At 44.7% G+C, this 18602-nt stretch overlaps 1 protein-coding gene across 1 annotated transcript in view; it reads left to right on the top strand.

The window, feature by feature from the left end:
* adamts7 (ADAM metallopeptidase with thrombospondin type 1 motif 7) overlaps positions 1 to 18602 on the top strand; it is a 172360-nt gene that overhangs the window by 3794 nt on the left and 149964 nt on the right. Inside the window, exons 2-4 of the mRNA XM_090223052.1 lie at positions 2171 to 2538; positions 10677 to 10857; positions 12035 to 12231. Coding sequence (XP_090079178.1) covers positions 2171 to 2538; positions 10677 to 10857; positions 12035 to 12231 — 746 coding nt within the window. The remainder of the gene's footprint in view (positions 1 to 2170; positions 2539 to 10676; positions 10858 to 12034; positions 12232 to 18602) is intronic.

Raw genomic sequence — 18602 nt, 5'->3', positions numbered from 1 at the left:
TACACTGTGACTGCCTATGTAACTACTACCATGTGAATACACTGAATACACTGTGACTGCCTATGTAACTACTACCATGTGAATACACTGTGACTACCGATGTAACTACTACCATGTGATTACACTGTGACTGCCTATGTAACTACTACCATGTGAATACACTGTGACTGCCTATGTAACTACTACCATGTGAATACACTGTGACTACCGATGTAACTACTACCATGTGAATACACTGTGACTACCGATGTAACTACTACCATGTGATTACACTGTGACTGCCTATGTAACTACTACCATGTGAATACACTGTGACTACCGATGTAACTACTACCATGTGAATACACTGTGACTGCCTATGTAACTACTACCATGTGAATACACTGTGACTACCGATGTAACTACTACCATGTGAATACACTGTGACTACCGATGTAACTACTACCATGTGAATACACTGTGACTGCCTATGTAACTACTACCATGTGATTACACTGTGACTGCCTATGTAACTACTACCATGTGAATACACTGTGACTGCCTATGTAACTACTACCATGTGAATACACTGAAAACACTGTGACTGCCTATGTAACTACTACCATGTGAATACACTGTGACTGCCTATGTAACTACTACCATGTGAATACACTGTGACTGCCTATGTAACTACTACCATGTGATTACACTGTGACTACCGATGTAACTACTACCATGTGAATACACTGTGACTGCCTATGTATCTACTACCATGTGAATACACTGTGACTGCCTATGTAACTGCTAGCATACTGCTAGGGCACATCAAGCATACTACTAGGGCACATCAAGCATACTGCTAGGGCACCAGTAGCATACTACTAGGGCACCACTAGCATACTACTGGGGCACATCAAGCATACTACTAGGGCACATCTAGCATACTGCTATTGCACATCTAGCATACTACTAGGGCACCACTAGCATACTACTAGGGCACATCTAGCATACTACTAGGGCACATCTAGCATACTACTAGGGCACATCTAGCATACTACTAGGGCACATCTAGCATACTGCTATTGCACATCTAGCATACTACTAGGGCACCACTAGCATACTGCTATTGCACATCTAGCATACTACTAGGGCACTACTAGCATACTACTAGGGCACATCTAGCATACTACTAGGGCACATCTAGCATACTACTAGGGCACATCTAGCATACTGCTATTGCACATCTAGCATACTACTAGGGCACCACTAGCATACTACTAGGGCACATCTAGCATACTACTAGGGCACATCTAGCATACTACTAGGGCACATCTAGCATACTGCTATTGCACATCTAGCATACTACTAGGGCACATCAAGCATACTACTAAGGCACATCTAGCATACTACTAGGGCACGTCTAGCATACTACTAGGGCACCACTAGCATACTACTAGGGCACATCTAGCATACTACTAGGGCACATCTAGCATACTACTAGGGCACCACTAGCATACTACTAGGGCACATCTAGCATACTACTAGGGCACATCTAGCATACTACTAGGGCACATCTAGCATACTACTAGGGCACATCTAGCATACTACTAGGGCACCACTAGCATACTACTAGGGCACATCTAGCATACTACTAGGGCACATCTAGCATATGATTAAAGTGCTGTGAGGTGCATGCTGCTATTAAAATTCATACCGTTCTTTGAACGGTGCTTGTGAGCGCGCGTACGTTTCTGTCTGTGTGTAAGTGAGGGCCTTAAGCCTCATCCGCTCATTGAAGGTGGCACAGCGGGCCAGCACGCCGCCGATCACCGTGATGATGCCCCCCTGCCAGGACCCGGGTGTAGGCAGACGTAGCGTAGGAGAGTACAGCAGACTGATCGACACTCCAGTCAGCTTCTATAGTAACCCGAAGCCCTAGTTAGTTAGCGCCCGTTGTGAGACCTCATCCACGACTCCACATGACTATTGCCTGCCATTGGTGGATACTGGGTCACATGCTCATCCTCAAATAAAAAAGACAGACATACTGTAGTCATATTCAAGCCCTGTTTAAATGATGGATAGTGTATGTGTGCCTTGTGCAGATGGAACTGTTTACAGCTTGCCAAGTTTGTTTACAACCTCACAGTCAATTAGTAGACAGCATGTTTTTATTTTCTCTCCCAACCAGAGAGCTTTCTACAGGGGCTTCCGCAGTACGAGGTCGTTCACCCCTACCGAGTGGACGCCAAAGGTCACTTCCTGTCCAACTTTGTGTCCTACCGCGTCAGCCGGGTACAGCGGAGAGAAACCCAGGGGGAACCAGGAAACCCTACACGGGTGTTCTACCAGTTGCAGCACGGTGGCCACAATCTGCACTTCAACCTCACCCTCAACCCACACCTGCTGGCTCCTGGCTTCCTGACTGAGCGAAGGTACGGTGGCATGGAGGGGGCCAAAATACGCAGCCATGGCCCTTCGCTGTGCCACTTTATCGGGGACGTGTGGGACCAGGCAACCATGAAGGGGAGGGCGGCTATAAGCACTTGTGACGGCCTGGTGAGTGCGAGAGAGGGAGATAGACCGTCACTGCTAACCTACTGAGACCGTCACTGCTAACCTACTGAGACCGTCACTGCTAACCTACTGAGACCGTCACTGCTAACCTACTGAGACCGTCACTGCTAACCTACTGAGACCGTCACTGCTGACCTACTGAGACCGTCACTGCTGACCTACTGAGACCGTCACTGCTGACCTACTGAGACCGTCACTGCTAACCTACGGAGACCGTCACTGCTAACCTACGGAGACCGTCACTGCTAACCTACTGAGACCGTCACGTCACTGCTAACCTACTGAGACCGTCGCTGCTGACCTACTGAGACCGTCACTGCTGACCTACTGAGACCGTCACTGCTGACCTACTGAGACCGTCACTGCTGACCTACTGAGACCGTCACTGCTGACCTACTGAGACCGTCACTGCTGACCTACTGAGACCGTCACTGCTGACCTACTGGGACCGTCACTGCTGACCTACTGGGACCGTCACTGCTGACCTACTGAGACCGTCACTGCTGACCTACTGAGACCGTCACTGCTGACCTACTGAGACCGTCACTGCTGACCTACTGAGACCGTCACTGCTGACCTACTGAGACCGTCACTGCTGACCTACTGAGACCGTCACTGCTGACCTACTGAGACCGTCGCTGCTGACCTACTGAGACCGTCGCTGCTAACCTACTGAGACCGTCGCTGCTAACCTACTGAGACCGTCGCTGCTAACTTACTTGAGACCGTCGCTGATAACCTACGGAGACTGTCACTGCTAACCTACTGAGATATCTGTTTTTACTTTCACATCCTAAAGGGTCATGCAAAACGTTTAACTTCTAGAACTTCTCTGTTCCAAGGGTAACAAGTCAAAGTAGAAATACAATTGATCAAAAACATAATGTTGATCGATGCCAATGACTGGCCCTAGCCCGTTTTTGTTTTCCGCTTTGGTTCTGTGCATGAGACTGGATAAAAGTGTTTGCTAAATTGCATATATTATTATCATTATACAAAACCAAAGAAGATGTATTACATTTTTAGGTGAAATTGTAAATGACGATTCATTAGAGGTGTATTTAATTCCTCTAGCTCTGATAAAAATATGCTAATGCTTTGCAATAAGCAGTAAGTACTACTGTATAATGTTGTATGCCACACTGGCTTCAACTTAGTTTCAATCTTTAAACACACGTCTGAACAGATGATGTTTAAGTATTATTTTTTATAGTTGTCTCTGAATTAATTACGTGCTGTTGGCCTCATTCCTGTTCTGTTAGTGTAGTTATATTATTAGATTGCACCATCCATGGAAAACCAGTGACTGGTTGGTGAAGGGACCTGTGAGCTGTGCTTGAGAGGATGCGTTTGATACATCACAAGTGTTAGAGCGCCTTTCATCTAAAATCAGGCTGGATGTCATCGATGACATGTGGGTGTGAAAAACATCATCATGCTTCCATGAACAGAACAAGCGATGGAGCCTGTGTTGCATGATCAATTTACCTCTCATTGTCTTACCTATCCACTAGTGTAGGTCACTCAAACTGAATCATAAAGCATGTGTTCACTGTCACATCTGTGACCGCTGTCCACATACCACCTCTCCTCTGTGACCGCTGTCCACATACCACCTCTCCTCTGTGACCGCTGTCCACATACCACCTCTCCTCTGTGACCGCTGTCCACATACCACCTCTCCTCTGTGACCGCTGTCCACATACCACCTCTCCTCTGTGACCGCTGTCCACATACCACCTCTCCTCTGTGACCGCTGTCCACATTCTACCTCTCCTCTTTGTTCACTGTCACATCCCATCTATCCTCCGTGATTGCTGTCCACGTCCCATCTCTACTTTGTGACTGCTGTCCATGTCCCATCTCTCCTCTGTGATTGCTGTCCATGTCCCATTTCTCCTCTGTGATTGCTGTCCACGTCCCATTCCTCCTCTGTGATTGCTGTCCACGTCCCATCTCTCCTCTGTGACTGCTGTCCACGTCCCATCTCTCCTCTGTGACTGCTGTCCACGTCCCATCTCTCCTCTGTGACTGCTGTCCACGTCCCATCTCTCGTCTGTGACTGCTGTCCACGTCCCATCTCTCCTTTGTGACTGCTGTCCATGTCCCATCTCTCGTCTGTGACTGCTGTCCACGTCCCATCTCTCCTTTGTGACTGCTGTCCACGTCCCATCTCTCCTCTGTGATTGCTGTCCACGTCCCATCTCTCCTCTGTGACTGCTGTCCACGTCCCATCTCTCCTCTGTGACTGCTGTCCACGTCCCATCTCTCCTCTGTGACTGCTGTCCACGTCCCATCTCTCGTCTGTGACTGCTGTCCACGTCCCATCTCTCCTTTGTGACTGCTGTCCATGTCCCATCTCTCGTCTGTGACTGCTGTCCACGTCCCATCTCTCCTTTGTGACTGCTGTCCACGTCCCATCTCTCCTCTGTGATTGCTGTCCACGTCCCATCTCTCCTCTGTGACTGCTGTCCACGTCCCATCTCTCCTCTGTGACTGCTGTCCACGTCCCATCTCTCGTCTGTGATTGCTGTCCACGTCCCATCTCTCCTCTGTGACGATGGGACGTGGTCTAGCCATCTGTTATCTTAGTTCACAGAAGGAAAAAGTCTTAATTTTCCAACTGATCTTGCTGTAATAAATGTTTCACAATGCCAGAGTCACATTAGGACATTTCTGTTGAAACTGCAGTAGGAAACCACAAGCCCTATCCAACAACATCATACTGTTCATTATTACTGTATTCCTTTCTCCCTACAAGCCCTATCAACAACATCATACTGTTCATTATTACTGTATTCCTTTCTCCCTACAAGCCCTATCCAACAATATCATACTGTTCATTATTACTGTATTCCTTTCTCCATACAAGCCCTATCCAACAACATCATACTGTTCATTATTACTGTATTCCTTTCTCCCTACAAGCCCTATCAACAACATCATACTGTTCATTATTACTGTATTCCTTTCTCCCTACAAGCCCTATCCAGCAACATCATACTGTTCATTATTACTGTATTCCTTTCTCCCTACAAACCCTATCCAACAACATCATACTGTTCCATTATTACTGTATTCCTTTCTCCCTACAAACCCTATCCAACAACATCATACTGTTCATTATTACTGTATTCCTTTCTCCCTACAAGCCCTATCCAACAACATCATACTGTTCATTATTACTGTATTCCTTTCTCCCTACAAGCCCTATCCAACAACATCATACTGTTCATTATTACTGTATTCCTTTCTCCCTACAAGCCCTATCAACAACATCATACTGTTCATTATTACTGTATTCCTTTCTCCCTACAAGCCCTATCCAACATCATCATACTGTTCCATTATTACTGTATTCCTTTCTCCCTACAAGCCCTATCCAACAACATCATACTGTCCCATTATTACTGTATTCCTTTCTCCCTACAAGCCCTATCCAACAACATCATACTGTTTATTAATTATTACTGTATTCCTTTCAAATAATATATCTCTCAATTTCTGCCTTTTTTCCATTTGTTCTAGAAATTCAAACATTTGCATGCAAAGCTAAATATTTGTGATACTTCTAAGTTTAAGTGACTGTAAATGCTTGTTTTCCCCACAATAAGGGACTTTTGGCCAATGGGGAAACTTTCTCATAGTGTCCTCTGAAATGTCCATGTTCTGGACCAGTCAACTTCTAGTTGAATCCAAGGTGTATATACTGTATAGTGAATCTGTCCTTTTAAACTCTTTCAACCTGGAGGAGGGGAACTTACTGGACTGGAAATGTTGTTTCTTTAAAATGATAGCAATTGGATATATCATTTGGCACAATGCCACATCTCGCTCTAAGTTCCACAGCTACGGCTGAGCCAGAAGCCCAGAGGCCAGACTGCTGGGTTGAAGACTGTCATAAGTCTAAATCATTGTAGCGTAGCATTCGCGATTTAGCCATTATAGTTATGACTCAATTTCAGTTGGTGCGTTTTCTCATATGTCCTTGTGACATGTTTTCTCTCATATGTCCTTGTTTTGCTCCCAAAGGGAAGGGAAAATAATCACATGATAAATCCCAAGATAACTTGCGTTTATGTAATACTGTAACCTAATGGCACATTTTCATGAATCTGATTGAATTTATTTCTCTCTGAAGCAATTTTGACCCATCTCTCACCCAGTAGAATGTGGTAACTGTGTTCTTCCCATATCAAAGCAGTTGTGATCCCTTGTTCTCCCAGTAGAATGTGCTAACTGTGTTCTTCCCATATCAAACCAGTTGTCATCCCTTTTTCTCCCAGTAGAATGTGCTAACTGTGTTCTTTCCATATCAAAGCAGTTGTGATCCCTTGTTCTCCCAGTAGAATGTGCTGTGTTCTTCCCATATCAAAGCAGTTGTGATCCCTTGTTCTCCCAGTAGAATGTGCTAACTGTGTTCTTCCCATATCAAACCAGTTGTGATCCCTTGTTCTCCCAGTAGAATGTGCTAACTGTGTTCTTCCCATATCAAAGCAGTTGTGATCCCTTGTTCTCCCAGTAGAATGTGCTAACTGTGTTCTTTCCATATCAAAGCAGTTGTGATCCCTTGTTCTCCCAGTAGAATGTGCTAACTGTGTTCTTCCCATATCAAACCAGTTGTCATCCCTTGTTCTCCCAGTAGAATGTGCTAACTGTGTTCTTTCCATATCAAAGCAGTTGTCATCCCTTGTTCTCCCAGTAGAATGTGCTGTGTTCTTCCCATATCAAAGCAGTTGTGATCCCTTGTTCTCCCAGTAGAATGTGCTAACTCTATTCTTCCCATATCAAAGCAGCTGTTCTCCCAGTAGAATGTGCTGTGTTCTTCCCATATCAAAGCAGTTGTTCTCCCAGTAGAATGTGCTAACTCTATTCTTCCCATATCAAAGCAGTTGTTCTCCCAGTAGAATGTGCTAACTCTATTCTTCCCATATCAAAGCAGCTGTTCTCCCAGTAGAATGTGCTAACTCTATTCTTCCCATATCAAAGCAGTTGTTCTCCCAGTAGAATGTGCTAACTCTATTCTTCCCATATCAAAGCAGTTGTTCTCCCAGTAGAATGTGCTAACTCTATTCTTCCCATATCAAAGCAGTTGTTCTCCCAGTAGAATGTGCTAACTCTATTCTTCCCATATCAAAGCAGTTGTTCTCCCAGTAGAATGTGCTAACTCTATTCTTCCCATATCAAAGCAGTTGTTCTCCCAGTAGAATGTGCTAACTCTATTCTTCCCATATCAAAGCAGTTGTTCTCCCAGTAGAATGTGCTAACTCTATTCTTCCCATATCAAAGCAGTTGTTCTCCCAGTAGAATGTGCTAACTCTATTCTTCCCATATCAAAGCAGTTGTTCTCCCAGTAGAATGTGCTAACTCTATTCTTCCCATATCAAAGCAGTTGTTCTCCCAGTAGAATGTGCTAACTCTATTCTTCCCATATCAAAGCAGCTGTTCTCCCAGTAGAATGTGCTGTGTTCTTCCCATATCAAAGCAGTTGTTCTCCCAGTAGAATGTGCTAACTCTATTCTTCCCATATCAAAGCAGTTGTTCTCCCAGTAGAATGTGCTGTGTTCTTCCCATATCAAAGCAGTTGTTCTCCCAGTAGAATGTGCTAACTCTATTCTTCCCATATCAAAGCAGCTGTTCTCCCAGTAGAATGTGCTGTGTTCTTCCCATATCAAAGCAGCTGTTCTCCCAGTAGAATGTGCTAACTCTATTCTTCCCATATCAAAGCAGCTGTTCTCCCAGTAGAATGTGCTAACTCTATTCTTCCCATATCAAAGCAGTTGTTCTCCCAGTAGAATGTGCTGTGTTCTTCCCATATCAAAGCAGTTGTTCTCCCAGTAGAATGTGCTAACTCTATTCTTCCCATATCAAAGCAGCTGTTCTCCCAGTAGAATGTGCTGTGTTCTTCCCATATCAAAGCAGTTGTTCTCCCAGTAGAATGTGCTAACTCTATTCTTCCCATATCAAAGCAGTTGTTCTCCCAGTAGAATGTGCTAACTCTATTCTTCCCATATCAAAGCAGTTGTTCTCCCAGTAGAATGTGCTAACTCTATTCTTCCCATATCAAAGCAGCTGTTCTCCCAGTAGAATGTGCTAACTCTATTCTTCCCATATCAAAGCAGCTGTTCTCCCAGTAGAATGTGCTAACTCTATTCTTCCCATATCAAAGCAGTTGTTCTCCCAGTAGAATGTGCTAACTCTATTCTTCCCATATCAAAGCAGTTGTTCTCCCAGTAGAATGTGCTAACTCTATTCTTCCCATATCAAAGCAGCTGTTCTCCCAGTAGAATGTGCTAACTCTATTCTTCCCATATCAAAGCAGTTGTTCTCCCAGTAGAATGTGCTAACTCTATTCTTCCCATATCAAAGCAGTTGTTCTCCCAGTAGAATGTGCTAACTCTATTCTTCCCATATCAAAGCAGCTGTTCTCCCAGTAGAATGTGCTAACTCTATTCTTCCCATATCAAAGCAGTTGTTCTCCCAGTAGAATGTGCTAACTCTATTCTTCCCATATCAAAGCAGCTGTTCTCCCAGTAGAATGTGCTGTGTTCTTCCCATATCAAAGCAGTTGTTCTCCCAGTAGAATGTGCTAACTCTATTCTTCCCATATCAAAGCAGTTGTTCTCCCAGTAGAATGTGCTGTGTTCTTCCCATATCAAAGCAGTTGTTCTCCCAGTAGAATGTGCTAACTCTATTCTTCCCATATCAAAGCAGCTGTTCTCCCAGTAGAATGTGCTGTGTTCTTCCCATATCAAAGCAGCTGTTCTCCCAGTAGAATGTGCTAACTCTATTCTTCCCATATCAAAGCAGCTGTTCTCCCAGTAGAATGTGCTAACTCTATTCTTCCCATATCAAAGCAGTTGTTCTCCCAGTAGAATGTGCTGTGTTCTTCCCATATCAAAGCAGTTGTTCTCCCAGTAGAATGTGCTAACTCTATTCTTCCCATATCAAAGCAGCTGTTCTCCCAGTAGAATGTGCTGTGTTCTTCCCATATCAAAGCAGTTGTTCTCCCAGTAGAATGTGCTAACTCTATTCTTCCCATATCAAAGCAGTTGTTCTCCCAGTAGAATGTGCTAACTCTATTCTTCCCATATCAAAGCAGTTGTTCTCCCAGTAGAATGTGCTAACTCTATTCTTCCCATATCAAAGCAGCTGTTCTCCCAGTAGAATGTGCTAACTCTATTCTTCCCATATCAAAGCAGCTGTTCTCCCAGTAGAATGTGCTAACTCTATTCTTCCCATATCAAAGCAGTTGTTCTCCCAGTAGAATGTGCTAACTCTATTCTTCCCATATCAAAGCAGTTGTTCTCCCAGTAGAATGTGCTAACTCTATTCTTCCCATATCAAAGCAGCTGTTCTCCCAGTAGAATGTGCTAACTCTATTCTTCCCATATCAAAGCAGTTGTTCTCCCAGTAGAATGTGCTAACTCTATTCTTCCCATATCAAAGCAGTTGTTCTCCCAGTAGAATGTGCTAACTCTATTCTTCCCATATCAAAGCAGTTGTTCTCCCAGTAGAATGTGCTAACTCTATTCTTCCCATATCAAAGCAGTTGTTCTCCCAGTAGAATGTGCTAACTCTATTCTTCCCATATCAAAGCAGTTGTTCTCCCAGTAGAATGTGCTAACTCTATTCTTCCCATATCAAAGCAGTTGTTCTCCCAGTAGAATGTGCTAACTCTATTCTTCCCATATCAAAGCAGTTGTTCTCCCAGTAGAATGTGCTAACTCTATTCTTCCCATATCAAAGCAGTTGTTCTCCCAGTAGAATGTGCTAACTCTATTCTTCCCATATCAAAGCAGTTGTTCTCCCAGTAGAATGTGTTTTACTGTTTTATTCCCCTCTTTCTACCCAAACAATGTGCTTGCTTAGGACTGTATTTGTTTGTATGAATAAAGCATTTCTGACCAACTTTCTCCCTGTACAATAGGATCACTATATTTCTCATATACTGTATAATACATTTTGACCTCACTTTCACCCCATAGAATGTCCTTGCTTAGGACCATTTAAATAAATCAAATAATCATAATGCAATTCTGATGCCCTTTCTCCCTGTACAATATGATCACTATGTTTTTCTCATAACAAAAGCAACACTGACCTACCTCCCTCTGTAGACTGGGCTGTTCAAGCTGTCCCAGGAGGAGTTCTTTATCCGGCCATTGGAGCGGTCTAGTGATGAGTTGACGGCACCACAAGTCCACATTATCTACAAGCGCCACACCTCCCCCACCCAAAGCCAGTTGGTACAGCCCATCTCTGGAGACCATACCACCAACGGTACCTGTGGGGTCAAAGGTGAAGCCTCCCGTCTTGACCTGGCATCACACACTCCATTATAGAGGCCTTAGAGGATGTGACTGTTCCAATACTTTAAAGATGCACCTTTCCTTCCCTTCCTTGAACTAATCACCAATCTCACCAGGTCGGATTGGACAAAACAAAGATCCCACTTCTGACAACAACTGATTTTACATGTCAGATCCAACCAGACCCATCCAGATGGTGCCAGATCAGTCATGCTTTATGGAAGGGAGGATGCATTTTCTAAGTATTGAAACAGGGCCGATGCACTGAGAGATCCCTATCCCAACCTGGATCTATCACACAAACACATACACTGTACACACACACACTGAATTCCACTCTCTAGAGGTGGAGGAAGACGGCCTAGGAACAGTTGGGCTGGCAATGGGGCCTGTTTGAAATACCAGGAGCCTTAATTAAGCCCTGAAACACATTGCCGGATGAAATATCCGAGAGGCAGTATTATGCAAGAGAGATATGTAAATATGCCATTAGGAATTCATTGCAGGCCCCGGGACTTGAACTATTTTGAAAATAACTCTTTGGAACTCACTTGAACGTGCACTTCACTGGAGTCTTGGTTGACTTCACCCACAGGGAATAGGTCAAGAGAATTGTTGGAATATCCTGCAGATGGCTGGGGATGCTAGAGAGAACCAGGAAAGATCATCTGGCTTACCAGGCATTTTAGGGGGGAAATAAAACCTCTTCCACCAGACTGTAAACTTCTGTCTCAAGCATGCATCAAATCCCCACTTCCTCTCTCACAGGGTTAAGCGTGCGTAACGCTCACTTGAATTCCCTCAAGACATTTAGAAAAGACTGAATTGTCTCTGTTGTATGTTTCTTTATAGAGTACATGTTATGTTCAGCACAATGCATCAGTGTGTACTGTATAGGGTTCTAACGCTGTTGCCACTTAGCTGACTTTTCACACATATGATGTACAGTTTTGGATAAATTCACTATTGTCTATAGTTGGAGTAACTGACCTGATCAAACACATAACATGTTTTACATTAACATTCCTTACTAATATATGGTGTATCGAAGTTCAAACCAATCAAGGATAACACAAAACATGTCTGACTTATTCCATGCTATTTTTAAACACAATACTAAAGCTACAACTCTACAACCACAATATTTGTCATGGCTCCGCCCTCAGATCCCGCTGCGGCGTTGGAGCGTGTGGAGAGGCAACGGGAGCGCTGGGAGAGACGCCAGCGGAGGAAGAGGAGGATACGCCAGCGTTCCATCAGCAGGGAGAAGTGGGTGGAAACGCTGGTGGTGGCCGATTCCAAGATGGTGGAGTACCACGGCACCAAGGGCGTGGAGAGCTACGTACTGGCTGTCATGAACATCGTAAGTGTCTGCTAGCCGTCTGTACTGACTGTCATGAACATCGTTTGTGTCTGCTAGCCGTCTGTACTGGCTGTCACGAACATTGTTAGTGTCTGCTAGCCATCTGTACTGACTGTCATGAACATCGTTTGTGTCTGCTAGCCATCTGTACTGGCTGTCATGAACATCGTAAGTGTCTGCTAGCCGTCTGTACTGACTGTCATGAACATCGTAAGTGTCTGCTAGCCGTCTGTACTGGCTGTCGTGAACATCGTAATTGTCTGCTAGCCGTCTGTACTGGCTGTCGTGAACATCGTAAGTGTCTGCTAGCCGTCTGTACTGACTGTCGTGAACATCGTAAGTGTCTGCTAGCCGTCTGTACTGGCTGTCGTGAACATCGTAATTGTCTGCTAGCCGTCTGTACTGGCTGTCGTGAACATCGTAAGTGTCTGCTAGCCGTCTGTACTGACTGTCGTGAACATCGTAAGTGTCTGCTAGCCGTCTGTACTGACTGTCATGAACATCGTAAGTGTCTGCTAGCCGTCTGTACTGGCTGTCGTGAACATCGTAATTGTCTGCTAGCCGTCTGTACTGGCTGTCGTGAACATCGTAAGTGTCTGCGAGCCGTCTGTACTGACTGTCGTGAACATCGTATGTGTCTGCTAGCCGTCTGTACTGACTGTCATGAACATCGTAAGTGTCTGCTAGCCGTCTGTACTGACTGTCATGAACATCGTGTCTGCTAGCCCTCTCTGTCTCACTAGGTTTTCTTTTGGTAGGGGTGTCAGCAACACCAAAGTTGTGGGTTTGATTCCCACTATTACCAAATATGGGCTAGTGTGCTGGGTGTCAGCTGGAAGTAGCCTTTGGTCGGCTGAAATGCCCTTTCTTTTATTTCCAGTGCAAACTTCTTGACCCTACTCTAAATCCATCCCAGTAACTTGCTTATAGTTATAGGGAACTAAGTTTCAAATAACTTGATTTACACATTAGCTTCTTTGCTTAGGTAGGCTGCAGCCTTGACAGTAATTCTGTTGTCACTGTATGTAGGCGATGTTATGTAACATCCATGTCAACAACATCATCCAAAACATCCCATTTTGGCTGGATCAATACCTATGCTAGATGCTTCCATGTGTTTCACCCTCATCTCTGTTCTGTTAGTATTGTGACATGTTTTGATTTATTGCTCCTTCCCCATGTCCTGTAGCCCTCATCCCTCTCTTATCGCTCCTTCCCCATGTCCTGTAGCCCTCATCCATCTCTTTTATCACTCCTTCCCCATGTCCTGTAGCCCTCATCCCTCTTATCACTCCTTCCCCATGTCCTGGAGCCCTCATCCATCTCTTTTATCACTCCTTCCCCATGTCCTGTAGCCCTCATCCCTCTCTTATCGCTCCTTCCCCATGTCCTGTAGCCCTCATCCATCTCTTTTATCACTCCTTCCCCATGTCCTATAGCCCTCATCCCTCTCTTATTGCTCCTTCCCCATGCCCTGTAGCCCTCATCCATCTATTTTATCACTCCTTCCCCATGTCCTGTAGCCCTCATCCATCTCTTTTATCACTCCTTCCCCATGTCCTGTAGCCCTCATCCCTCTCTTTTATCGCTCCTTCCCCATGTCCTGTAGCCCTCATCCATCTCTTTTATCACTCCTTCCCCATGTCCTGTAGCCCTCATCCCTCTCTTATTGCTCCTTCCCCATGTCCTGTAGCCCTCATCCATCTCTTTTATCGCTCCTTCCCCATGTCCTGTAGCCTTCATCCCTCTCTTATCGCTCCTTCCCCATGTTCTGTAGCCCTCATCCATCTCTTATCGCTCCTTCCCCATGTCCTGTAGCCCTCATCCCTCTCTTCTCTCCTTCCCCATGTCCTGTAGCCCTCATCCATCTCTTTTATCACTCCTTCCCCATGTCCTGTAGCCCTCATCCCTCTCTTATCGCTCCTTCCCCATGTCCTGTAGCCCTCATCCATCTCTTTTATCGCTCCTTCCCCATGTCCTGTAGCCCTCATCCATCTTTTTTATCGCTCCTTCCCCATGTCCTGTAGCCCTCATCCATCTCTTTTATCACTCCTTCCCCATGTCCTGTAGCCCTCATCCCTCTCTTATCGCTCCTTCCCCATGTCCTGTAGCCCTCATCCATCTATTTTATCACTCCTTCCCCATGTCCTGTAGCCCTCATCCATCTCTTTTATCGCTCCTTCCCCATGTCCTGTAGCCCTCATCCATCTCTTTTATCACTCCTTCCCCATGTCCTGTAGCCCTCATCCATCTCTTTTATCGCTCCTTCCCCATGTCCTGTAGCCCTCATCCCTCTCTTATCGCTCCTTCCCCATGTCCTGTAGCCCTCATCCCTCTCTTATCACTCCTTCCCCATGTCCTGTAACCCTCATCCATCTCTTTTATCACTCCTTCCCCATGTCCTGTAGCCCTCATCCCTCTTTTATCGCTCCTTCCCCATGTCCTGTAGCCCTCATCCATCTCTTTTATCACTCCTTCCCCATGTCCTGTAGCCCTCATCCCTCTCTTTTATCGCTCCTTCCCCATGTCCTGTAGCCTTCATCCCTTTCTTTTATCGCTCCTTCCCCATGTCCTGTAGCCCTCATCCCTCTTTTATCACTCCTTCCCCATGTCCTGTAGCCCTCATCCCTCTTTTATCACTCCTTCCCCATGTCCTGTAGCCCTCATCCCTCTCTTTTATCACTCCTTCCCCATGTCCTGTAGCCCTCATCCCTCTTTTATCACTCCTTCCCCATGTCCTGTAGCCCTCATCCCTCTTTTATCACTCCTTCCCCATGTCCTGTAGCCCTCATCCCTCTTTTATCACTCCTTCCCCATGTCCTGTAGCCCTCATCCATCTCTTTTATCACTCCTTCCCCATGTCCTGTAGCCCTCATCCCTCTTTTATCACTCCTTCCCCATGTCCTGTAGCCCTCATCCCTCTTTTATCACTCCTTCCCCATGTCCTGTAGCCCTCATCCCTCTCTTTTATCACTCCTTCCCCATGTCCTGTAGCCCTCATCCCTCTTTTATCACTCCTTCCCCATTTCCTGTAGCCCTCATCCCTCTTTTATCACTCCTTCCCCATGTCCTGTAGCCCTCATCCCTCTTTTATCACTCCTTCCCCATGTCCTGTAGCCCTCATCCATCTCTTTTATCACTCCTTCCCCATGTCCTGTAGCCCTCATCCCTCTTTTATCACTCCTTCCCCATGTCCTGTAGCCCTCATCCCTCTTTTATCACTCCTTCCCCATGTCCTGTAGCCCTCATCCCTCTTTTTTATATATATATATATTTTTTTATTTTCCAAATGACTACAACTTCCTGTGCACTGACCCTTGTGTTTTTAGCACTTCCTGGACGGAGGCCAGACCAAGTCATCTGACCTCGTCCTCGCTCTATTGCCGTTGAGCGCATTAGGAAACTTTTTTCCAAAACACAGTAACTGTTGGGTCCGGCTGCAGCTGTCAAGGAGGGCTAGCACAGGACGGTGTATCAGGAAAGGGGATTTCAATAACAGAGAGCTCCCCTGGCTTCACCGGATCAAGTGGACAATAAGAAGAAGAGGAAACACACATTATCCTCCACATCCTCTCAGGTGTCTTGTTTTCAGCCCAGCAAACCTCTGCTTTCAACTCCACAGCCTCCTGTTATTGTGTCAAGGGAGACTGTAGTGATCATACAGTGAGTGAAGAGCACTTCCACGGTAACGGAATTACACTGAGACTCCGATTTTTCACTTTTTAAATATATATCAAACAAAAAGCATTTGATTTTCAAAGTAAAAAAAACAACTCTATGCTGCACAACTACTTTTAACAATTTCCACTGAACATTTTACAAAAACACATTGCCAGTCCTTGTGCTTCGAGTTCTATGGTTTGTTAAACTTTGAAATCAATCGTTTTTGTTTAGTATACAGTCGTGGCCAAAACTTTTGATAATGACACAAAGATAAATTTTCAACAAAGTCTGCTGCCTCAGTTTGTATGATGGCAATTTGCATAAACTCCAGAATGTTATGAAGGGTGATCAGATGAATTGCAATTAATTGCAAAGTTCCTCTTTACCATGCAAATGAACTGAATCCCCCAAAAACATTTCCACTGCATTTCAGTCCTGCTACAAAAGGAACAGCTGACATCATGTCAGTGATTATCTCGTTAACACAGGTGTGAGTGTTGACGAGGACATGGCTGGAGATCACTCTGTCATGCTGATTGAGTTCGAATAACAGACTGGAAGCTTCAAAAGGAGGGTGGTGCTTGGAATCATTGTTCTTCCTCTGTCAGCCAATGGTTGCCTGCAAGGAAACACGTGCCGTCATCATTGCTTTGCACAAAAAGGGCTTCACAGGCAAGGATATTGCTGCCAGTAAGATTGCACCTAAATCAACCATTTATCGGATCATCAAGAACTTCAAGGAGAGCGGTTCAATTGTTGTGAAGAAGGCTGTGATAACTAAGTGGCTCGGGGAGCAAAACCGATATTTTGGGTCCATGGCCAGAAAACTCCCCAGACTTTAATCCCATTGAGAACTTGTGGTCAATCCTCAAGAGGCGGGTGGACAAACAAAAACCCACAAATTCTGACAAACTCCAAGCATTGATTATGTAAGAATGGGCTGCTATCAGTCAGGATGTGGTTCAGAAGTTAATTGACAGCATGCCAGGGCGGATTGCAGAGGTCTTGAAAAAGAAGGGTCAACACTACAAATATTGACTCATGTAATTGTCACTAAAAGCCTTTGACACTTATGAAATGCTTGTAATTATACTTCAGTTTTCCATAGTAACATCTAACAAAAATATCTAGACACTGAAGCAGCAGACTTTGTGGAAATTAATATTTGTGTCATTCTCAAAACTTTTGTCCACGACTGTACATTTTAAAGTGAAACATCTGAGTTCCCTAATTCTGTTACCATGGAATTGCCCTGAAGCAAAACAAACAGAGATGTCATCATCTTCCTCGGGAGATGCAGGAGCTTTCCATTGTCTAAGTGTGTTGACTAGACTAGTGTGAGGACGGCCATGTTGAAACTCATGAAAAGGGTGAAGAAAGATGGTATTTCGACAGCTCTCACGTGATACTGTCCGTCTGTCTTCTGTGGGATGCTGTCCGTCTGTCTTCTGTGGAATGCTGTCCTCAAACTACATTGACATGCAGGATGACAGAGTATGTAAATATTCCCCAAAATGATAATAGTGTTTTGGGTGAAAGGAAATGCAGCTAGTGAGAGAGCAATGTGTCTCGATGATGATCTAAACTACTGGTCTTTTTATTCTCGGCATTACAACGACAGATACATTGGCGGTGTGCAGTTTCACTTCAAAACGCCTTTCGTGTTGGGAACAGTCTGGACCGTACCTAGTATGATAGACCAGTTGTTTCAGTCGGGTACATGGCAGCAGGCACAATGCCTATTTGAGTTCCAGTGCAGTGCTATTTGTTCAGCTATGCGTTTCATCTCTTTTATACTGAAGGCTTTCCCTGCCTTCGGCAGTGGAGCAAGTACTGGGACTCGGGGACAAATAGCATTTATGATGAAAGAGTCTCTTCATACATTGTGCTGGGGATATGCTGTCTGCAATGTCACTATGACGAAGCCCTGCCTGCAGAGTTAGAAGTTGGTTTGACACCAACAAGGGACGGTCATGGATTCCAATGTGACCAATGTCAGGATCATTTTTGAAAAAACGTTCACACAAAGTCAAAGTAAACATTTAAAAAAAATGTACGTTCATATTGTTTCCACGGAGGGGATCCCGATTTGACCAATGTCAGGATAATTTTTGAAAAAACATTCACACAAAGTCAAAGTAAACATTTAAAAAAAATGTACGTTCATATTGTTTCCACGGAGGGGATCCCGATTTGACCAATGTCAGGGGAATTTTTTCAAATCCCTGAAACTCAGTTCATAATATCAGCTCAGCTCAAAAGTCCCAATATTATTCAATACCCACATAAGGTTACGGTTTGGTGTGGCTTTGTAAATTTCACTGGACCAACTTTTGGTCCTAAATCAGATGAAGTAGGCCTATAATTTGATACTTTTGACCACCACTGTAAGTATTGGTAATGACTCATTTTCTCAAGTGTAAAATCCAAAAGCTTTGGTCCATGACCACAATGCATCACTCTGACCAATGATGACTCCATGGAGAAGGTAAATATTACTCAGTGTTGTTGTGAACAGATCAGAACACATCCAAACACATTAAAAACCTTTGTATAGAGCACACATCTATGTTGCAAAGGACATACTAAGGTGTTATACTCTGCTTTATTTTAGGGCTGTTCCTGGAGAGCTACTGTCCTGTAGCTTTTCACTCCAACCCTAATCTACTGCACCTGATTCTAATAATTACCTGGTTGATTAGCTGAAT

The sequence above is a fragment of the Oncorhynchus mykiss genome, chromosome 26 (assembly GCF_057628025.1).
Source record: "Oncorhynchus mykiss isolate SJ-2025 chromosome 26, ASM5762802v1, whole genome shotgun sequence".
NCBI lineage: Eukaryota > Metazoa > Chordata > Actinopteri > Salmoniformes > Salmonidae > Oncorhynchus > Oncorhynchus mykiss.
This window is presented reverse-complemented; position numbering and strand designations above follow the sequence as displayed.